Source organism: Moschus berezovskii, chromosome 11 (genome assembly GCF_049115385.1).
Source record: "Moschus berezovskii isolate FMDL1 chromosome 11, NW_MosBer_1.0, whole genome shotgun sequence".
NCBI lineage: Eukaryota > Metazoa > Chordata > Mammalia > Artiodactyla > Moschidae > Moschus > Moschus berezovskii.
Window position 1 is genome coordinate 11,916,005 of NC_142470.1, and position 24,160 is coordinate 11,940,164.

Below are 24,160 nucleotides of genomic sequence, written 5' to 3' on the forward strand. Positions count from 1 at the left end.
TAGTTGGAGAATATTATAGCAGTTAAAATGAATGAATCCAATCTACTTGAGACAAAACGAACAAACCTTAAAAATATAATTGTGAGTAAAAAAAGCAAGTTGAAAAATATTACATATAGTAAACCAGATATGGCAGTGTTAAAAATACAAAACAAATCTGTATTTTGTCATTGGTATATTTGTATATATTAACTGTATAAAAGCAAGAAGGGAAGGGCTGCACACTAACCTCAAGACAATGGTGACTTCTGAAAAGGGGAGGAAAATAGGATGAGGATGGTGGGTGAATCTTTAACTGTATTTGTGGATAGGAATGTTGCAAAAAGTTAATATTTGTGTCATCACCTGAAGAGTCAGACAAAATGTGGTATATTCATGTAATAGGAACCTGCTGCTGCTAAGTCACTTCAGTCGTGTCTGATTCTGTATGACCCCATTAATTGCAGCCCACCAGGCTGCCCCGTCCCTGGGATTCTCCAGGCAAGAACACTGGACTGGGTTGCCATTTCCTTTTCCAGTGTGTGAAAGTGAAAAGTGAAAGTGAAGTCGCTCAGTCATATCCGACCCTTAGCGACCCGATGGACTGCAGCCTACCAGGCTCCTCCATCCATGGGATTTTCTAGGCAAGAGTACTGGAGTGGCTTGCCATTGCCTTCTCCGAATAGGAACCTAGTAAACTGTAAACCAAGGTCCGTCTAGTCAAGGCAATGGTTTTTCCCGTGGTCATGTATGGATGTGAGAGTTGGACTGTGAAGAAGGCTGACCGCCGAAGAATCGATGCTTTTGAACTGTGGTGTTGGAGAAGACTCTTGAGAGTCCCTTATACTGCAAGGAGATACAACCAGTCCATTCTAGAGGAGATCAATCCTGGGTGTTCATTGGAAGGACTGAAGCTAAAGCTGAAACTGCAATACTTTGGCCACCTCATGCGACGAGTTGACTCACTGGAAAAGACTGATGCTGGGAGGGATTGGGGGTGGGAGGAGACAGGGACGACAGAGAATGAGATGGCTGGATGGCATCACCTACTCGATGGACATGAGTTTGAGTGAACTCCGGGAGTTGGTGATGGACAGGGAGGCCTGGCGTGCTGTGATTCATGGGGTCGCAAAGAGTTGGACACGACTGAGCGACTGAACTGAACTGAACCGAACTGAAACTGTAAAAAGGAACAACTACTTATATGTGCCATGACATGGACAAACTTGAAAAACATTGTGCTAAGGGAAAGAAAGAAGCAAGATGCAGAAACCACACAATGTATGATACCTTTTAGATTAATGTCCAGAAAAAGCAAATCTGGGAAGATAGGAGGCAGATTACTGCTTGTTTGGAACAGGAGTAGGAAAATAGATTAACAGTAAAGGCGCATGAGGGACTTCTTTAGTTTAATGAAAATGTTCTAAAACTGACTTAATGGTGATGATTTACAACTTGGTAAATTTACTAATAATTATTGAATTATACACTTTAAATGGGTAAATTATGTGATACATGAAATATACCAAAGACAAGTTATTAAAATGTTAATATTTTTAAATCTCTATGGCATTCAATATAAGAGTATTTCAGAGGTTCAACTAAAAATTATTAAAAAGGACACCTTTCCATATCCTTTATACATAGTTCTAATCAGTTCATTATTTTTAAAAAGGTTTTGCAGTTTACAAAGGTGTAAATCCACACAGTTAATTATAGAGGAGCCTGGTAGGTTACAGTCAAGAGTTGGATATGACTTGGTAACTAAACAAGAACAAATAGCTTAATGTATGTGTATACTTGTATAACCCCACCAAGATCAAGTTCAGTTATGGTACAGCAGTGTGACTGTAGTTAACAATACTGAATTGTGTACCTAGTTGAAATTTGCTAAGAGTGTAGATCTTAAGTGTTCTCCCCACACATAAGAAAGGTAACTATATATTAGGTAATGGATAAATTATTTAGCTTGATAGATTATTTCACAATGTTTACATATTAATATGTCAAAACATCAAGTTATACTTTAAATATATACAGTTTTTATTTGTCAGTTATACCTCAGTAAAGCTAGAAGATTCACTTGTGTGTCCTTCTAGTCAGTATCCTCCCTTCTCCTCCTGCCCCCAGAGGCAACTACAGTTTTGATTGGTATAACTGTATATTAGTGTTGGTTTTTGAATTCCATATAAATGGGGTCATCTAGTTTCTTTTGGTCAAAATTTATCCATGTTGTTGCATGTAATTAGTTCTTTCTAATTGCTATATAGTATTGCACCGTAGGAATATGCCACAATTTATCCTTCTGTTGACTGGTACTTATTTTACTATTAGCAATAAACCTACCATGAATATTCTTGTGTATGTCTTTTGATATACCTGTACACTTATTTCTCTTGGCTATATGCCTAGGAGTGGGATTGCTGAGTCATAAGGTGGGCGTATGTTTGTTTAGCCTACTTAAATATTGTCAAATAATTTCTAAAATGGTTGTACCAATTTATTGTTCCTAACAGTATAAGTTGGTGATGGACAGGGAGGCCTGGTGTGCTGCAATTCATGGGGTCGCAAAGAGTCAGAGACGACTGAGCGACTGAACTGAACAGTATATGGCAGTTCTGGTTGTTCCACAGTGTTCTCCTGAATCACTGTCAATGACTCTGTAACATTCTATTGCATAGATTTACCATAGTTTATTTAACTATTACCCCACTGATTATTTAGGTGGCTTCATGTTTTCAGTGTTGAATTTTTTTTTTTCTTCTTGGCTGCCCCATGCAGCATGTGGAATCTTAGTTCCCCAATCAGGAGTTAAACCTGTGTCCCCTACATTGGAAGTGTGGAGTCTTAACCACTGACTGAACTGTCAAGAAAGTTCAGTACTATTGTTTTGAACAACACTCTAATGAATTTCTTTGCAGAAGACAGTGATCTCCATGAATTTCCATGGATGCTCTCTTAGAAGTAAAATTGGTGATTTAAAAGGCATGCTGCTGCTAAGTCACTTCAGTCGTGTCCGACTCTGTGTGACCCCATAGATGGAAGCCCACCAGGCTCCCCCATCCCTGGGATTCTCCAGGCAAGAACACTGGAGCGGGTCGCCATTTCCTTCTCCAATGTGTGAAAGTGAAGTCGCTCAGTCGTGTCTGACCACTAGCGACCCCATGGACTGCAGCCCACCAGGCTTCTCCATCCATGGGATTTTCTAGGCAAGAGTACTGGAGTGGCTTGCCATTGCCTTCATTTAAAATTGAGTATTTGCGCTGGTGAAAATTATACTAAATTACTTTTTGTCCAACCACATTCTTAATTAGATATGAGAGTGCTTATTTCCCCAGATTTTTGACTCCGGATGTTTCCTATACTTTGAACCTTTGCTAATCTGATGGGAGCAGGGGGAAGAAGAAGCATTTCTTTGTAACCCTTTTCTGGCATCTTTCAGAGTGGTGAGCTGTGGTCTTTAGTGTCCCATCTCTTTGGGAAATGCCTTCAATTTTGGAAGCTGTGAGAGGAAAGGGAGACCCAGTGGATTGTTTAACAAGGTCTGGTCAAGGCTTCAGGCAAGAAGGATAAAAGAATTAAAGTTGAAATTGAAATGTTGGTTATCTTGGTAACTCTAGAGCATGTTAATGTGAAAGAGGCAACAGTTCTCTAGCAGAGACTGCTACTTTTCTTACAGTTCACCTACTCACCCTTCCTTTCCAAAGCTTCTTAATTTCTGTTGTACCTGGGTCATTTTAGGAGAGTATTTCTTATGTTTTATCAAGGAGAAACCACAGGATCTTGTCTCTTGATGCCTTCTTAGTACCTTCAGTTCAGTTCAGTCGCTCAGTCGTGTCCGACTCTTTGCGGCCCCATGAATCAGAGCACGCCAGGCCTCCCTGTCCATCACCAACTCCCGGAGTTCAGTCAAACTCATGTCCATTGAGTTGGTGATGCCATCCAGCCACCTCATTCTCTGTCGTCCCCTTCTCCTCCCACCCCCAATGCGTCCCAGCCAGTGAGTCAACTCTTCGCGTGAGGTGGCCAAAGTATTGGAGCTTCAGCTTTAGCATCAGTCCTTCCAATGAACACCCAGGACTGATCTCCTTTAGAAAGGACTGGTTGGATCTCCTTGCAGTCCAAGGGACTCTCAAGAGTCTTCTCCAACACCACAGTTCAAAAGCATCAATTCTTCGGCGATCAGCTTTCTTCACAGTCCAACTCTCAAATCCATACACGACCACGGGAAAAACCATAGCCTTGACTAGACGGACCTTTGTTGGCAAAGTAATGTCTCTGCTTTTTAATATTCTATCAAGGTTGGTCGGAACTTTCCTTCCAAGGAGTAAGCGTCTTTTAATTTCCCGGCTGCAGTCAGCATCTGCAGTGATTTTGGAGCCCAAAAAAATAAAGTCTGACCCTGTTTCCACTGTTTCCCCATCTATTTCCCATGAAGTGATGGGACCAGATGCCATGATCTTTGTTTGCTGAATGTTGAGCTTCAAGCCAACCTTTTCACTCTCCTTTTTCACTTTCATCAAGAGGCTTTTGAGTTCCTGTTCACATCACTAATTGTGATGTGTAAAAATAATCTTGCCGTGAATGACCAACTAGTTCACTGGACCCCTTTTTTTCACTTGGGAAGGGAAATGGTGTCAGAGTAGTTTTGTTATGGAAATGCAAGTTCTTGTGCTTGATGCATGCAGAGACCAAACAATAACAAAATGTTAGAGTTTGGAACAGAGAAAGGTTTTTTACAGGGCCCAGCAAGGTGGTGAGTGGCTCATGCCTGAAAAACCGCAAACTCCCCGAAAGCTTTCAGCAAAGCCCTTTTATAGGAAAGGTGAGGTTAGTTGTTGCAAACTTTCTTGGTGTCAGATTCTTTTTTCTTGAGGTTTGGTCATGGTCAGGTAATGATGTTCCAGTAAACCTCTCCCGCATACAAATGTTATTCTCTGCTCTGAGAAGAAAGGGCAAAGTCCTGAGACACAGTGTTCATCCTCCAAGGTCCTGGTCCTGTCTATGAAGAGGCAGATCTCAGTTGGCAGCACTCTCAGGGCCAGGTCTCCAGACACTGGCCAGTTGTCATCGCTGAGAGAGCCAGGCATCTAACCCAGTTGACCCTTAGGCTGCCCAGAGCCGGGGGGGCGGGGTGTCTCGCAGACTGCGGCCCACACAGACTGCCACTGCTAGTAAGTCGCAGAAACAGGAGTTGGGGAAGAGGTTCACCGCTGCCTCAAGGCCTGGGTGGCCTTGGCAAGGTCTCTGGAGCCCTGCAGGCCTGAGCTGGGCAAGCTGGAGGTCCCCTGGGAGACCAAGGATCTGCCTCTTACCTCATTGTCCACCCGAGCAACAGCACTCTGCTGACTGTTGGCGGAATAGCCCACTAACTGTCACTCATTGACGGTGGTTGCTTGTGGGAGGGGCTCACTGTGGTGCTAACCAGTGGTCCCGTGGTAACTGATGCCTGTTAATGGGGTAGGGGTTGGGTAATGGTGCACAGCAAAGGCTGTGTGCTGTGGTTTGTGTTCGGCCATAGGGTTCAACAATCAGAGATTGGAGAATGCTTTCCCAAGACACTGACCTTACCTTCTCCCTACACACCCTGGCCGGTACACACCAACCCTGTGTAACAAGAGCAGGATGAGCACAGGCCTTAGCAGGCAGCCTTTGCTGGGTCTCATTACTCCACACCATGTTACTAGGTTCAGCCGTTGGTTGGTGCCTCAGTGGGCCCTACGCACAAGCAACCAACTCTCAGTGAGTGGGGGTTAGTTGTCCTGCTCAGCTATTGGTCAGCACCACAGTGGGCCCTGCCCACAAGTCACTGTCAATGAGGCACCATTAGGGAAGCGATTCAGCCAAGGGTCAGTGGTGTGGTGGTCATCAATTGGAGAGTAAGGTAAGAGGCATATTCAGGCCTTCTCTTGAATGCCCTCCATGTCACCTAGCCTTGTGCCAGCAGGTGAGCTGAAGGGCCCAGGACACAGACTGGGGACTATGCCCTGCAAGGCTCCAGAGTCCTTACTAAGGGCCTCCACTAGCTTTGGGGCAGTGGTGAATCCCTTCCCCCACCTGTTTCTGTGACCTAATTGCAGTGGCCATCTGCCTGGGCTGCAGTTTGTGGGACCTGGCCCCTGCCTTTTGGGTGACTTGAGGAGACTGAGGGCTAGTTGGGTTTGGTGCCTGGTTTCCTCAGGGATGACAGCTGGGCAAAGTATGGGAAACTAGCTGTGAAGGAACTGGCAACGGAGATCTGCCTCCTCTTAGCCAGGACTGGGACCTTGGAGGATGAAAGTTGTGCCTTGGAACCTTGCCCTTTCCTGTCAAGACAGAGAATGCCATTTCTTTGGTAGAGATTTACAGGAGCAGCATTACCTGACCATGATCTGACCTCAAGAATAAAGGATCTGACACCAAGAAGTTTGTAGCAACTAACCATGCCCCTCCCTCACCTTTTGCTTTTAAAGGGGCTTGCTGAAAGCTTTCAGTAACTTTGGGGTTCTTAGAGCATGAGCCACCCATCTCCTTGCATGAACCTATAATAAACCTTTTTCTCTGTTCCAGACTCTAATGGTTAGCATTGATTGGCCTCACCATGCGTCAGGTACAGGGACTTGTGATTCAGTAACACCTGCACTGCACTGCACCGCACCACCGCAGCCCTCTTCTTTGACCACACAGTCCAGGTAGCATTCCTTCTTCCAGTACTGCACCCTTTGGAAGACAAACCATGTACTGCTGCCATGGTAGCTCAACATACACAACAAAGTTCAGCTATACTTCCTTTCTGGGGTCCCCTGGAACTTACAGGAATTAAGTCTGCCTCATAAACTTTTCAGGATTAAGTAAAATAACGATGTGAAACACTTTGAACATTGATTGGCATCTAGTAGATGCCTAACACCTTTTCCTCCATGCCACCCAGAGGTAGAAAGCATAAAAACAATAAACAACTTCTGAGGTAACCAACTATTCAGTTCCTCTGATGGATCTTTTGCTTATGTAGCAGAATTTTTACCAAAACTGTGTATTTTCTCAGGCTATACTTGAAATCCTGACCTTTCCCAGTCATCCCTGCTGTATTGTTGGCTCCCATTTCCTTCCAGGTGAATGACTGATCTTTCACATTTGTCCTGTTTTCCTCATTAGGCCAGAGTATTCCTTACTTATTCAGGCTGGACTCCTAGCCTGTCCTTGCCTTCAGTTGCCCATCATTGGCCCTATCCAAGAAGGTCCAATCTTGAGAACCAGTAACTGTCTTGAGAACTCTAACAGAGTGTGGCTGAGTGCAGCTCTTAACACATAGCCCTGGCTGTTTGCCGTGACCCCCCACACTCCGTTACCAGGCAACAGTTACTGCAGGACCCGTTAGTGGTCCTGCTCAGCCATTGGTTGGCACCACAGTGAGCCCCTCCTGCAAGCAACCAACTGTCAGTGAGTGACGGTTAGTGGGCTATTTGGCCAACAGTCAGCTGAGTGGTGGTGGTCAGGTGGATAGTGAGGTGAGAGGCAGATCCCTGGTTTCCCAGGGGTCCTCCAGCTCACCCAGCCTCAGGCCAGCAGGAGAGCTGGGGAGCCCAGGAAAAAGATTAGGGGGCTGTGTCCTTCAGGGCTCCAGAGCCCTTGCCAAGGCCACCCACTGGGCGGGCCCAGGCCTTGAGGCAGTGGTGAACCTCTTCCCCAACTCCTGTCTCTGTGACCTAATAACAGCGGCAGCCTGCCTGGGTCACAGTCTGTGAGACCCCTTGCCCTCTGGGCAGCCTAAGAGTCAGTTGGGTTAGGTGCCTGGCTCCTTCAGTGATGACAGCTGGCCGGTGTCTGGGGACCTGGCCCTGAAGGTGGCTGCCAACTGAGATCTACCTTCTCTTAGCCAGGACCTGGGAGGGTGAATGGTGTGTCTTGGGACTTTGCCCTTTCTTGTCAGAACAGGGAATTAACATTTGTTTTGGTGGAGGTTACAGGAACGTTATTACCTGACCATGACCTGACCTCAAGAAAAATGGATCTGATACCAAGAAGACTGCAAGGATAACTATGCCCTCCCTCACCTTTCCTATTAAAGGGCTTTACTGAAAGCTTTTGGGAATTTGGGGGAATCCCAGGGACGGGGGCGGAGAAGGCAATGGCAAGCCACTCCAGTACTATTGCCTAGAAAATCCCATGGATGGAGGAGCCTGGTAGGCTGCAGTCCGTGGGGTCGCTAAGGGTCGGACACGACTGAGCGACTTCACTTTCACTTTCCACTTTCACACATTGGAGAAGGAAATGGCAACCCACTCCAGTGTTCTTGCCTGGAGAATCCCAGGGATGGGGGAGCCTGGTGGGCTTCCGTCTATGGGGTCACACAGAGTCGGACACGACTGAGGTGACTTAGCAGCAGCAGGCATGAGCTAACCGTCTCCTTGCAGGGCCCTGTAATACATTTTTCTCTGAATGTATTCTGACTTTTTGTTATTGTTTGGCCCCTCTTTGTCTTGGGCATGGGAACTTGCATTTCAGTGACAATTTCAGTAACCCCCAGATTGCAGCTGGGAAGAACCAACCCTGACAAAGCATTACGCCTCCTCTCAGGGATGAGGTGTTTGTTTATTCAAATGTGTTTATGTGAGGGACCCTGTGAGCAAGTCTTAGGGAAGCAATAAGATGGCAGCTTTTGCTGCTGTACCTTTGTTTCATTGAACCCTGAGCACAAGGTAGTTCTCTGAGAATCGAGGTTTATTCAGGCTTGGAAAAGAGTTACTTCTTTAGTGACTTGAAAGAAGTTACTGAAACTTTGACGGTGGTTAACTTTAGGCAGCGTAGGATTGGGATTGTTTTTCTTCCTCTCCTTTCCCTTGTGTACTAGCCTCTGCTGCCCACCTAACTGCTCTTACTACCTCTATCCCCCCACCCCACCCCAAACGACCCACATATCCTGTAAGCCCTGTTTCTCGTTCCTCACCTATCTCCACTGAGCCATACCTCAGAATGGTTGTAGAACCCAGAAGCTAGGGGAACCTTATGAATTATTCCTAGGAACTGGCTGACAGATTGGATCTGAGTGTGAGGAAAAGAACAGGAGTTCAGTGATGGACATGTTAAGTTTGAGATGTCTGTTAGATATCCAAGTGGAGATCTTGAGTAGACTGATAAATGAATCTGGAGTTGGGAGAGGTCAGAGCTGGAGAAATATGCAGTTGACAGTGCATATTTGTTTGAAGTGATAAAACGGAAAAAGTGAAAGTGAAGTCGCTCAGTCGCGTCCGACTCTTTGCGACCCCATAGACTGTAGCGTACCAGGTTCCTCCGTCCGTGGGATTTTCCAGGCACGAGTACTGGAGTGGGTTGCCATTTCCTTCTTCAGGAGATCTTCCCAACCCAGGGATTGAACCCAGGTCTCCTGCATTGTAGGCAGACACTTTACCGTCTGAGCCACCAGGGAAGTCAATAAAACTGAAAGAGACCAGCAAAACAGACCACCAAGAAAAAGTGAAGTCCATGGACTAAACTTTGGGGCTGTTCCTTCAGAAGAGGTCGGTGAGAAGCCCAAGGAGCAGCACTGGGACAGAGAAGTGAGATGCTCTGGAAGCCACATGAAGAAAGTGGTTCAAGGAGGAGCAAGCAGTCATGGTGTCAAATGTTGCTGAAGGTCAAGTAAGGTGAGGACTGAGGATTGATTAATGTCAAGAGTAAGAGAGTCATTGGTACGTGAGTTGTTTTAGAGAAGTGGTGGGGTGAAAGCTTGGTTGGCATGGTTCAAGAGAGTAAGAGGGTAGGAATTGGTGACAGTGAGTATAGATACTCTTTTGAGCAATATGATTTTAAATAGGATGAGAGGCTGTATATTGTCACCCTGCTTATTTAACTTATATGCGGAGTACATCATGAGAAATGCTGGGTTGGATGAAGCATAAGCTGGAATCAAGATGGCCGGGAGAAATATCAATAACCTCAGATATGCAGCTGACACTACCCTTATGGCAGAAAGCGAAGAGGAACTAAAGAGCCTCTTGATGAAAGTAAAAGATCAGAGTGAAGAAGCTGGCTTAAAACTCAACATTCAAAAAACTAAAATCATGGCATCCAGTAGTTGGTGATGGACAGAAAGGCCTGGCATGCTGTAGTCCATGGGGTCGCAAAGAGTCGGACATGACTGAGCTGCTGAACTGACTGACTACGGATGAGAGGAATGGAGAGGTAGCCGTGGTGAGGAGGTGGGCTTGACCTTTTAAAAATATTGCAGAAAAAATGGTAGGTTTGCATGCTGATGGGGAAGATCCAGACAGAGGTAAAATTAATAGAACAAAAGAATTGGCGGAGCAGTATTTGAGTTGGTGAGAGGGGATATGGTCCTAGTTCACAAATGGAGGAAGGGTCTTTTCAGACCCTGTGGATAGTTCTTCGCAGTAATGGGATGAAGGCAGAGTCTTTGGGGTCAGAGATAAGTGGATAAAAGTGGCAGGGGAGACTTGTGACAGTTCTCTTCTGATTGCCCGATTTTCTCACTGGAGGGGCAAGTTAAGATAATTAGTGTTAACTGAGGTTGGGAAAGTTGGAGAAAGTATGACATAGTCATTAAGGAGAGTAAAAGAGTAATGACTTAAGGAAAATGTGGTATAATTACCAAGTCACATTAAAGCTCACTTACAGTGAGTAATCCAAATTTAGTCAGCACAATTGTGTGGATTTCTTTAGCTACAGTCAGGTACAGGGGTACAGGTAGATAACTAGATTTAACAAGGATTGTGGTTCTGCCAGGGAAGGAAGACAAAGTAAGAGAGGCATGAAGGAGTCAAGGATGTCAGTGAAGGAACAGTTACAAAATAGAATTTAGGCTAGGTAAGGAAGATAGGTAGATTTGAGGTGGATGAAGGGCAGTGGAAAGATTGATAGAGTGTAGGTCATTGTGGCAGAGAAGGCAGTGGCAACCCACTCCAGTACTCTTGCCTGGAAAATCCCATGGGCAGAGGAGCCTGGTAGGCTGCACTCCACGGGGTCGTGCAGAGTCGGACACGACTGAAGCGACTTAGCAGTAGTAGCAGCGGGTCATTGTGGAATAGAAGAATGAAGTTGGGATGCTTTAGAGAAGAATGAACTGAAGGAAAGGAGGTAGGTCATGGTTGGAGCCTGAGGAACTTGAGATTGTGATTATTGAGGGGGTTTCAGTTATTAGAACTGTAGAGTTCAGCTATGACCCTGGAAGTGAGTAGCTGAGATTGCTGGAGGACAAGTTTCTTGGGCAGGGAGGAGGGCAAAGAATCAAGAATTTTGGGATTTAGAAGCATCAGCTAAGTGAATATCAATAAGACCATGGTGGGAGTAGTGGCAGAGTGAGGGGCAGCGCACGAGGATCCATGAAGTTTAAGGAATGAAAATCAGTCGATGACAGCAGAGTTAGGAGGAGGAGTATAGTCTGGTGACTCTACTGAAATCTGGAGTTCTGGAAAATGAGGGAGAAAGTTTCCTAAAGTGACAACAAGGAGCAGAGACCACCTACTCCACCTTCAGGTCAGTGGGAAGAGAAGAAGAGAGGAAACATTCACCGCTTGAGCGGGCTCACGAGGAAGCCAGCTTTTGACCACAGTAATAATGTGAGAATGTGTTGGGAACTTAGAGATTGAGAGTTTTGCTGCCAGCTGACCATGAGTGCTAGAAAGACGTAAAGGAGCTTCTTGAGTCGGGGAGCAGTGTAAGTGAATGTGCCAGCTTGCTGTTCATTTACCAGTCATGTGTAAAATTCACTGCACTTTAGACAGTGGACATGGTTCCTTTTTAATTTTTTTAAGTGCTAGGGTGATTGAATATTAATTCATGTAAGAATATATAATTGGCCAAATTTATAAATTCTGATGTCTGACAGCATGGTCTGATTTAGACGTGAGAAGACGTCAGGTTTTGTAGGAAAGTAAATTCATCAGGCAGGCTAGATTTGGGGATTTGTTTTTAAGAAGTAGAGATGAAATTGTGTGGGTTTGTCTTTTTTATATATGTAATTTTATTTATTTTTGGCTGTGCTGAATCTTTGCTGCTACTTGGACTTTTCTCTAGTTTTGGTGAGCAGGGGCTATTGTCTAGTTGTGATGTGCAGGCTTCTCATTGTGATGGCTTCTCTAGTGGTGGAGCTTGGACTCTAGGGTACATGGGCTTTGGTAGTTGTGGTACGCACATGGGGTCAATAGTTGTGGTTCCTGGGCTCTAGAGCATAGGCTCAATAGTTGTGATGCTTGGGCTTAGTGGCTCTGTAGCATGTGGGATCTTCTGAGACTAGTGAGTGAACCTGTGTCTCCTGCATTAGCAGGCAGGTTCTTTACCACTGAGCCACCAGGGAAGTCCTGGGTGGGTTTGTCTTAGTGGCCAGGCTAAGGATTCTAGCTTTTTAAAAACATGAAAGTCTTCAATCATATTAGAAGAACCAAAAAGAGCTGTTTATTAAAATAGGAAGTTAATGAAGATGATCTGAATAACTCTTCAGAATGAGTCAAAGTGTGGTGAATAACGCATGGTCAAGTTTAGTTCTGTACATTTTGGAGACCATCCGGGTTGGAGACCACCAGGGTTTTAGGGAAAGTGACCAAGTTGCAATATATAAGACTACTCTCAAGAGTGTAGTCTCTACAGTAAGCCAAAGGTGTAAGAAATGAGGGAAAGTTACAGGGATGGTTTATGGGACCTTCAAATGATTTTACTAACAGGATACTAGTGAAAATGAAAAGAACCATTCTAAAAAAAAATTAAATGTAAAATTACCATATGATCCAGCATTTCCTCTTCTAGATAAATATCCAAAAAAAGCAGGAATTCGAACAAATATCTGTATACACACATTCATAGCAACATTATTCACAAAAGCCACAAGATAGAAGAAACTCATGTCCATAGATAGATGAATGGAGAAACAAAGCGTGGTGTGTGCATACAATGGGATATTATTCAACCTTAAAAAGAGAGGAAATTCTGACACATGCTACAACATGGATGAGCCTTGAAGACATTGCCAGGTGAAATAAGCCAATCACCAGAGGACAAATATTGTATGACTCCAGTAATGCTCTGTAGCTAGAGTAGTTAAATTCATAGAGGCAGAAAGAAGAATGATGGTTGCCAGGGGCTGGAGGAGGGGGAGGGAACAATGGCCAGTTTTTTTTAACGGGTTCGGAATTTTAGTTGGCCAAGATGAAGGTTTTGGAAATGGATGATGGTGATGGTTATACAATAATGAGAATAATGTATAATGCTACTGAAGTGGGAAGGATTGGGGGCAGGAGGAGAAGGGGATGACAGAGAATGAGATGGCTGGATGGCATCACTGACTCGATGTACATGAGTTTGAGTGAACTCCGGGAGTTGGTGATGGACAGGGAGGCCTGGTGTGCTGTGATTCATGGGGTCACAAAGAGTCGGACATGACTGAGCTGAACTGAAGTGTACACTTAATGATTAAAATGGCAAAATTTATGTTATGTATATTTTACCATGCACACACACACACAAGCGATAAAGGATATAGGCACTGATTCTCTAATGATACAGGTAACAACTAGGCAACAATGACTTGTATCTCCAGGAAAGAAAGGCAGAATTTTGGTATAAGAAAATTGGTTGACAGGCATAGTGTGTTTCCCTTGCTGGTGTGTCAGCTTTATCTATTCTGTGTGTACTAGTTTGGCCTTAGTTCTCAGTGTGGTTTGGTTTAGAGGTACTTGGAAACACATTTTCTTACATAGGAAGACTTTTTTTTTCTGTGTTCTTATTTGATTTGTTTAGCCAGTGACTTTTTTCATAGGTGATACAAGGATAACCTCTAGCCTTCAAAATTACTCTGAATTTTTAATATGAACTTTGAAATATTGTATTTACTATTCGAATTGAGTATTAGTTAATTTGGAGTCATTTTATTTATATCCTGAACTTGCCCAAAAAATTTAAATAGAGGAATTGGAAAGCTCTCCTTCATAATCTGCTGACTCACGTTTCATGATCACATGTTTTAGTTATTTGTCCAGCTGTATTCTTATTGTTGAGGCACAACAATGACTAGAAGATGGATCAACAGGAGAACATAAACAAACAAAGGCAAAAATGAAACCAGTACTGGATTCTTAGTAGTCTGGTGGTTCTAGGCTGAACCCCAGCTCTGTCACTTAACTCTGGATTTGTTCTTAGCGAGTCTCACTTTTCTTATTTATAAAATAAGGCTACATCTACTTACCTGAGTTGTTGTTAGGATTAAATAAAATGATAAAATGAAACTACCTATAGCAACAACTGGTATACCTAGGCATTCAGGAAGTGGTAGCTGATAGCATTATAATTATTACTGCAAAAATCTTTAATGAAACGATTTCTGAAATCTAGAATGCAAACTTAGAAATCTAAGGAATTAGCAGAAAGGTCCTTCAGTTTACACAAAGATTCACCTCAGGGTTTCAATAAGTCTGGGAAAGTCCCTGGTGCATTTGATGTTTACAGATCATTAGCAAACAGATGCCAGGAGGCAAATAAACTGTAGCTAAAGGATTTTTGAACCACTGACGGTGCAGAGAAAATCAGTTTCTGATAAAGTTGTAATATTTCTAAGTAGGTAATAGCAGGCAATGGGAAATTTTTAATTGGGTTTATAAAAGTTTATTTCAGGAACACATGAATTTCCAATTTGAGGTACACCTATACATCTGTAGCCATCTAATTTATAGTGCTCGCTTATTTCTCCACTGGGGTTAATAATATAACAACAACTAATATTTATTGTGCGCTTACTATATGCCAGTGTATCTTTAGTAAGCCTGTGGCATTCGAAGGCTTCTTTTCAATTGAATGTTTTGAAATTGGCCTTTTAGCCATTTGGAGAGACTGGGTATTTAATGAATTTATTATATTCTATTTATTTTATTATGCCAAAATATCTGTTGGGTATATATAATCTTTAAGACATTTTGTAGGAGACAAAGCTAAGTAAAACATGGGCCCTGGACTCACAAATACTTATTCTCCCCTAGGCTGTTCAGAAGGGGCCTGTGGTGGTATGAGGTGAACCCTGGTGTAGCCCTGGACTCTACACATGATTCTGCCACTTCTTCCCTGAAGTTTTTTCTGTCCTGGCCAGGACTAGACTCAGTGCCCCTGTGCTAATCATTGCAGTAGCATTTACCAGGCCTTGCGATGATTGCTGGTTTAATTCTTTGTATTCTGCATTAAATTGTAAACTTGGGGAGAGCAAAGACTATGTCTTATTCATCAATGGGGCCAATCAGATTAGAGGATTTGCACCTTGTATAAATACTAATTTTCTAACTTTGAATGAGTGATAACTTACTGCCTTTTTAACTATGATAAAATTGTGATAGTCCCAATATCATAGCTTTGTCATGAGGATAAAATTAGACATTTTACATAAAATGCCTGTTATAGTGCTTGGTACATGGGATTCTCCAGGCCAGAACACTGGAGTGGGTAGCCTTTTCCTTCTCCAGGGGATCTTCCTAACCCAGGGACCGAACCCAGGTCTCCTGCATTGCACACGCATATTCTTTACCAGCTGAGCCATAAGTGAAGTCATGTGCAATTCCCCAGTAGAAGCAGAGAGACTGTCTTTCGTATCAAGGTAAACAGGTGTGAGGGCTCTTGGAACTAACACTCTGTGGTTTTTCTTTAGCTGAGTTTTTGCCAGAAAAGAAGAGGTAACTTTTTTCTTGTTGGATTCAGGGATTGTCCAAGGGCATGAGAACTCCCCTCCTGTTCACCAGGTTTTATTTAGTTGTACTTGATCTTTCTTCTCCTCCTCCTCCTCATGCTTATTCTAATTCTTTTACACTTTCCATTTTTTATTAAGGGCTTCCGAGGTGGGCACTAGTGGTAAAAAACAAACAGACCTGCTAGTGGTAAAGTCTCCTGCCAGTGCAGGAGACTTAGAGACAAGGGTTTGATCCTGGGGCTGGGGCTGAGTGCATAGTGGGTACTCAGTCAGAGGTTGTATTTGAGTAGATAATTAAGTTATCTGTTTTCAGCAAATTTGACAAATGTAATATATCTATTAATGAAGACCATATGCAGTGATCCCACTTTAGTAGTACATAAAAGGCACAGCTGTCATTTAGGTTATGTCTGAAGTAATTATTCACATTGCAATAAAAATCTGATACTTCTGGTAATCTTTAAAAAGGTGGGATAAAACTAATCTTTAACTCCTAGAGAAATTAAATGGAAGCCTGAGATTATAACCATCAAAAACCTTCATCAATATTTATCAATCTGATAGATTTTTACAGATTAGTTCCAAACTTTGAACCAGTGTAAGAAACCCTAAATATGTAGATAATAGTGAAAGTTGAAAACCAGGATATTCAGTAGGGAACAAGGTAAGTGTAACTGAATGTGTTCTTTTGACTTTTTTCCTCCTTTCCAGCACACCATCTCTTTTCTGTTTTAAATTACCCTTTGGAATTTGTCTTCAGTTCAGTTCAGTTCAGTCGCTCAGTCATGTCCGACTCTTATGCGACCCCATGAATGACAGCACGCCAGGCCTCCCTGTCCATCACCAACTCCCGGAGTTCACTCAAACTCATGTCCATCGAGCTGGTGATGCCATCCAGCCATCTCATTCTCTGTTGTCCCTGTCTCCTCCCGCCCCCAGTCCCTCCCAGCATCAGATTCTTTTCCAGTGAGTCAACTCGTCGCATGAGGTGGCCAAAGTATTGGAGTTTCAGTTTTAGCATCAGTCCTTCCAGTGAACACCCAGGATTGATTTCCTCTAGAATGGACTGGTTTGATCTGCTTGCAGTCTTAGGCTTGATTTTTGGGTTTACACAGCAGAAATCTGGTTAATGATCAGATTTGTATTCCTGTAGTGAAATTGGTTTATGAGAAATATTTCAAATTATCAGTAAGTAGTGGTATTTGCTGGTCAAAATCTATCAGCATTCTCTAGAAAGATAGATGAAACTCTCTAGATTTTACTGCATAATGTCAATGGACTCACTATTTGTAGAACAGCTGATGCATTTAGTACTTGTTGATTCAGTTAATTGGTAACTGTACTACATTCATAACTCTAGCAACTGAAAACAATAGGTCAGTGTCTGTTGTTTATTCATAAATAGTCACATCGAAGCAGGATATGTCTGAAAGGCAAAATATGGTTAGTTTGAGGAGAAATCTTGCACGTGAGTGGTTCCATTGCTTAACATACTGAGGTGGGTTGTGTTCTCCTTTACTGAAGAACGCTATTTGGATTTTCATTGTAGGTGTAGATGGTGGACTGCTCCTGTGTTTATTAGGCTGGTTGCTGTGAATTAGTATTTGAAAGTATTTTAAATGCTATTGTTGAGGGGAAAGTCTAGAATAGAAATATGGTTAAAAATTGGTGATGACTCAAAGTTTTAATGTCTTAACAGTTTTCATGTTTTAGAGCAAAAAAGTAATACCTAGAATAGATTTTTAAAGTAAGAAATTCCATTGGTATATGCAGGCTGAATGTTCATTTAAAGTACTTTGAAATGATTTTTTTAAAAATTAGTGAATTATTCTCCATTGTAATTTCAGAATAAAATCTGCATTTTGGAATCAGTAATTTTTAAAATAGGTAGTTTATTTTATTTTTATTATTAATTTTTTAAATTGTAGTTATAGTTGCTTCACATAGCTGAGTCAGTTTCTACTGTACAGCAAATATCCCCTCTTTTTGGATTTCCTTCCCATTTAAGCCACCGCAAAGTACCAAGTTGTGCTACACAGTAATTTTTAATTAATAATTTTTAAAAGAAAAGACAATATAAATCATTTTGTTTCATTATCGTGGAAAAGGAAAATGTGTTTTTTTTTTAAACTATGTGAAACTTTCTTTCAAAAATGTATTTTTTAAATAAGTGAATTTTAAGTCTTATAAATGAAATGATTTTCTAGAATGATCGCATTTAGTTAAAATGCTAAACTAATGGTTCAGTTATTGGGAGGGTCTGATGCTAAAGCTGAAACTGCAATACTTTGGCCACCTCATGCGACGAGTTGACTCACTGGAAAAGACTCTGATGCTGGGAGAGGTTGGGGGCTGGAGGAGAAGGGGACAACCGAGAATGAGATGGCTGGATGGCATCACCGACTCTGTGGACATGAGTTTGGGTGAACTCCGGGAGTTGGTGATGGACAGGGAGGCCTGGCGTGCTGTGGTTCATGGGGTTGCGGAGAGTCGGACACGACTGAGCAACTGAACTGAACTGAAAGTAAGTGAAGCTTTTTATAGCTAAAACAGATTTAATAGGCAGTGTCCTTGAAGCTGCTTATTAGTTTAGTGCAGTCCAGTTTACAGTCCTACTGTCAAGAAACTTTAATTCTACATGATGCAAAAAATTAACTTCTCTTCTTGAAGATTTAAAGTTTATTTTTAAGTGTTTTGAGGAAGATTGAGTTTGTCCTCAAAATGTACAACTTTGCAGACTGTTTTCTGAGGGTCTATATTTTTAGTATATAAAAATGGAAAGTGTCGTTAGGGAAAGAGCAGTGTAATGGACTATTACTCGTTTGCAGCATATTCTCATCTTCTCATCTGGAAAATTAAATCTGATTACAGCTGGGATTAACATTTATGGTTTTAGGGGAAAGGAAGATAGTATCTTAAACTCCATGAAATTGAACAATGAGATTATATCGTTATAGCTCATTTTAAAGTCTCACTTTAACGGGGCATATTTTTATTGTTGTTAGCTTACATGTGTTCACTATTTGTCTCTTATTGACTGAAATATCCTAGAGATAATGGTTGGAATTTAGTAGGTGTTAAATATAACGTTTTCTGCCTTGATATCTAACATGTTAAAAGTGAAAGCAGTGTAGATTTCCATGTTAATGGCTACATTTGCAGTTTCTCTTAAATTTCCTAAAAGAGCTCCAGTTGTAGAAGATTGTAACATTTGATTACTGTGCAGTTGCTACACCTTTCACAGAAAGTGAAATCAGTGTATTTTTCAAAAATCAGTTAAAGTGTCATGCCTTGACCCTTCAAATGGAGTCAGTCATTGGTATGGCAAAGGAAAACAGGAGAATAATTTGATAAGCTATGTGTTTGTGTGTATGTACACTTTTTAGTTACCAGTTTACGAATGGGCCCTCATACATAAGCATGGTACTTCTATGAATTATTTTGCATTTCTGTCGTAAAAGATCTGTCTGCCACGTTTTCTAGAAACTTTAAGCCTAAGGCAGAGCTCAATGTTTTGGAGCCTGTGTAAAATAATTTATAGTGCCTTTCCAGTAAGTCTTGCCCAAACTCTTATTCTATTAATTAAACATCCTGTGGCAATCTGGTATATCTTAAAGATTTAATAGTACGTTACAGTGAAAAGGCTATTGAGATAGAAGAAAATTAGCTTTTCTTTAAAAAAAGGAAAGCATTTCTTCCGAGATCAGTTTGTTTTTGTTTTGCTGTGAAGACATAGGCTATTAAGCATGGTCATGTCATATCTTCTCCTGAATGAGACTATGCTCTTGGGAGTCCTATACTGTAAACTGTCTGCTTTAAATATGGAAATGCTTTTGTGACCTCCAGTGGAAGTGGTACACTTGTGTCAGTGTGGGGTCAGTGTCTTGCATGGTCGCAGTGCTGAGAGAAGGTAGTGTCTCATCAGATTGACATAATGCAAAATCTTGTTCTAGAGCCAGCTATCTCTTTTTAGCCTTATGTGGTTAAGTCATGTATGGACTCTTCCATACCATACATCTCGTTAGCAAGGTATTTTAAATACTTTTCAACAAAAAGATTGTGTTTTCCTGGGAGATGTTGAAGTTGATTTTTCATTTTTTAAATGATCTGTTAAATCTGGAGAAATTTGCTGAGAAAGAAGGGTATAGTGCATAACTATATTCAGTTCTTAATTTTCTGTCAGAGGGACAGTTTTAGAGAAAGCTTGACATATGCTGATAACTATTCTTACTACCAATGCCTAAACAAATTGTTAATTTTCCTTTTTTCCTTGGTAGTACTCTCATCTTCAGATTTTTGCGTTGGAAGTTAGCTGTTTGGTGACACTGCATTTGGCAGTGAGGGTATGAATGTGAGAAGAAATTCTGGAGCATTAGCAATTATAGCATTGGATGGTGGGTAAAGAAATAGATACATAAATATTAGACTGATGCACAGTTTTCCAGTGTATGTTATTTTCCATATAAAGATATAGAACATTTCATAAAATGTTCCCAGACCATTTAAAACTCAAAGAAATGCAGCTGATGCAATGAAATACATAGAGTACTTGTAAAAGCATACAGACACGCAAGTGGATTGCTGCCAGACAGAAAATTTAAAGGCGGTTTGCTGAACTGCAGGGTGCTAGGTTTTGTACATGTGCCATGCTGAAACTGTTAGTAAGGCGGGTGTTGTGTTGCTTGAGAAAAGCAGATTGTATTTGGACCTTTTTAACTCAGATGTTTCCAGTGTCGATATTTTGGTGACATTAAGGCATTGCAATCGACTCAATGTGAAAAATGATTTCAACCTCCTGTGCAAAATAGACATTTAAAGAAAGTTCATACAAATTTTTTTTAGTTTTTGTGTTAATTTTTACAAAATGGCTTTCTTAGTTTTATTAACTGTCAGACTGGATCTTTGAGCTAATTGAATGGAACTTTATAGGTTGGGCTTTGGTTTTAAAAGGCATTGCCCTTTTTTTTTTTAATGTTGCTGTTGAGAGTGTTAAAGACCTATGAAGTCTGCTTTTGTAAATATCAGGGTCTTACAGAAAGGGAATCAAAAGCTTTATGCTTGAGTCACTGTAAATAATAATCCATGTATTATCTTGGAACATGATTCTGTTAAAACCTGGGAGTCCCACTCTAGGGTTAGTCTCAGGACAGTTGAAGGAATTTAGTTGATGAAGATATTTAGTTGATGCTGCCTGTCATTGAGGCAGTGTTTAGAATAATATGGTTTGAATGATCCCCATCTTGAAGTTCCACGGTCATTTTTACTTTCATTGTATTAAAACAAGTTGATGTTTTCATCTATTTTCCTTCTCTTTTTACCATTCTATGTATATATGAATAAAATGCATTTAAAAAATCACAAAAGTATTAATGTAGTTTATTGTTAACATGGTTGGCTTTGCTGGTTAAAGAGATTTAAAGACCTTCCTTCTTCTACTTATAAGCAAACCTTTTTAAAATTGAAGAAATTACCACAAATTTTGGTTTCTGATATTCATCTTCTCAGAAAATGGTGATAAAAAGTTTTTTACTTTATTCCATCTTTATTTCCATTGATAATTTTGTGGTTCCCAAGAAGCAAACTATTGCAGAAAAGAAGACTTGATATATTTTTTTAAATTAATTGATTTATTTTTTATTGGAGGCAAATTATTTTACAATATTATGTTGGTTGGTTTTGCCATACATTGACATGAATTCGCCCCGGGTGTACATGAGTTCCCCCTCCTGAACCCCCCTCCCACCTCCCTCCTCCCTTTATCCTCCCTCTGGGTCATCCCAGCATACCAGCCCTGAGCATCCTATAACATGCATCGACCCTGAACTGGTGATTCGTTTCACATATGACAATATACATGTCTCAATGCCATTCTCCCAAACCATCCCACCCTCACCCTCTCCCACAGAGTCCCAAAGACTGTTCTATACATCTGTGTCTCTTTTGCTGTCTCATATACAGGGTTATCATTTGCATCTTTCTAAATTCCATATATATGCGTTAGTAAGAAGACTCGATATTAAAGATTTATATGTGAGTCATTTTTGTATGAAGTTTTCTTGTTGAAGAGTTAACTGTTTACCACATGACAACTGGAAGAAAAAGAATAAGCCTTAGATTATTTTGTGGCTTTTCCAGCCTCTATATTGTTGTGTCCACCAGTGACTTAGAGCTACATTTTCGTGGGGAATGTGGGGGGTGGGTCTCAGTAGCAAATTTTAAATCCTAAAATACCAGTTATTTTTCTGGACAGTCATTTATGTATATTTTAGGAATTAGAACCCTCTTTTTGGATCTTCTACTTCACACCCACAGCACATTTTTAGGGGTTTGCTGGGCTTGTGGCTGTCTCTTTGCATCCTGATGGCAAGTACCCATTTCCCCCCGCCCTCATCCCCACCCCCACCCTGGACCTAGTGCTTTTCATGCCACAAGAGTGTGCCTTCTGGCCTCCTGTCACAACATCCACAAGTCCTTGTGTGTTTTCAGCAGCTACTTCCTCTGACTTACCAGAGCAGCCCTGCAGGGTACTGCAATGAGGATTACTCTAGAATTCTACTAGTACTGGTCTAGATATATCATTGGTGTCTTCCTAGTATTTGCAGGTGAGGGTAAAGAAATTCGTCCCTAGTTTCAAAGTCAGCCAGAAGACACTTTAAGAGCCAAAGTAGTGTATAGGTAGTTTCAACTTTTCTGTACCACCTGTTTTGGGAAGTTCTGCTTTTTGTGTGACCTTCTGAATATTCCTTTTGTTATTAGTCTTGAGAGTTGAAAAATGACATCCATTGACTTGAAAACTAGCATTTCTAAGATTTAAATGTAGTTTGTGAATAGGCCCATAATTTCACCCCTTTTTGATTCTTTAATTGCAGAACAATTAATTGCAGTTTTATCTTGTGACATGGAGGACTTTTACATAGATTCACTTTTATGGAGAAGTAAATTGATATTTTAGCAGATATGACAACTGAGTAGTATATACTGTACTCACTGTGGTTGGGGACCTTCAAATATTGTGCTTTTATGAAACATTTTGCATTGATACATGGTTTCTCAAATAGATACTATTCTGATCACTCTTCTTAATGTGTCTCTGAGGAACCAGATCTCTCTTATTAGAAAAGACTGAATGTTTCCCTAATCAATAGCAAATGGAGTGCTAATAGCTTTTAATTAGTACACTTCTATATTGATTTAGAGATGATGGCATTGGGTTATCCTGCAATTATGGTTGAAGAATCAAGTGATCACTTTCCTGATTCCATTTTAAACTGGTCATGAAAGATATCTTCACCTATGTATTTTTATAGTTTCTGAGCAAGTCTAATCTCATATGATATTTTGTTAACACTGAAAAGCTGAAAGTGTATTGTTTTCTTTTGAAATTTTTCATCTATTTTCAAGAGAGCATAAATATTTTGGGAAGAATTTATTTTATTTTTAAGAACAGGAAATTTTGCATTTCTTCCTTGAAAGAATTCTTGTCTGATCCTTGCCTTCACCCTGACTTCTCCCCCACCCCAGCCCCTGACCCCACCCCTACCCAAACATACCAAGCCCACATCTGTAACTGTGAAAGGGATACTTCTGATAAGAGAAGAAAAGTCAAGCAGATTTAAGACTCACTTTCTGTGGAAAAATGTATCGAGGGCAATTTGCAGCTGGCAAAATTTTTGCATTAGGTAGTAGTCTAAAGTTAACAGTAGCATCAGGTCTTTAAAATTTTTCTTTTTTTATATTTCTAGAGGAGGGTAATGGGAGTGCCTCGCTGAGTCCTTCCTTGTGCTCATCAATGTAGCAGCCTCAGCTGCCCCCCTTGGATCCCCTGCCAGGGCTGCTATCATCTTCTGATCAAATATTAATGTGTGATCCTCTGCTTGCTCACTAATCCAAAGCCAATTAATATTATCTGTCAATTATTTACAGATCCTGAGGTGCAGAGGCAATTCCCGGAGGACTACAGTGACCAGGTTCGGAATGCGTAATTAATTTTTTACATGACAAAATTTATTTCAGAGTTGTTCAACATATTATTACTGTTCTTTTTACTGAAAGAGATAAATGAATTTTTAGAAGGAAGGGAAACAGTAATTACGAACCTAAGACAAAAAGTAAAACATACTGAAGTAGAATTGAAAATATTGGTGCTAGATTTGGGGTGTTGCCTTCAGGGGAAACATGCACAAAAAGTAAGGAAGAAAACCTATCACAAATTTTACTTTTCACTTTGAGGTATGCTACAGTCTGCAGTTCATTAGCAAATCCTTTTCAGATTGCCTGTGAACTTTTTTTTTTTTTTAATGCTATTTAAGCAGTCAGGAACCAGTATAACAAAAAGGTAGGGAGGATGGAAGTTTATAACATTTCCTAAAATTGGAAATGAATTATGAAACTGTGTTATGGTAGTACTTAAAGGAGAAGATAGATCCACATGCAAGAATGGTCTTTAGGGTGAGGGTGCTTTTAATGATGGTAGTGAAAGTTGTTTGGCGAGTTGGTCTTGCCATCATGCTATCTTGAATTTCTTGC

The 24,160-nt window shown here is 41.1% G+C and overlaps 1 protein-coding gene across 4 annotated transcripts in view; it reads left to right on the forward strand.

Annotated features, from left to right (window-relative positions):
• DENND1A (DENN domain containing 1A) overlaps positions 1–24,160 on the forward strand; it is a 552,302-nt gene that overhangs the window by 123,297 nt on the left and 404,845 nt on the right. For all 4 annotated transcript variants that reach the window (XM_055400903.2, XM_055400906.2, XM_055400904.2 and 1 more), the window contains exon 3: positions 23,558–23,601. In XM_055400903.2, coding sequence (XP_055256878.1) covers positions 23,558–23,601 — 44 coding nt within the window. The remainder of the gene's footprint in view (positions 1–23,557; positions 23,602–24,160) is intronic.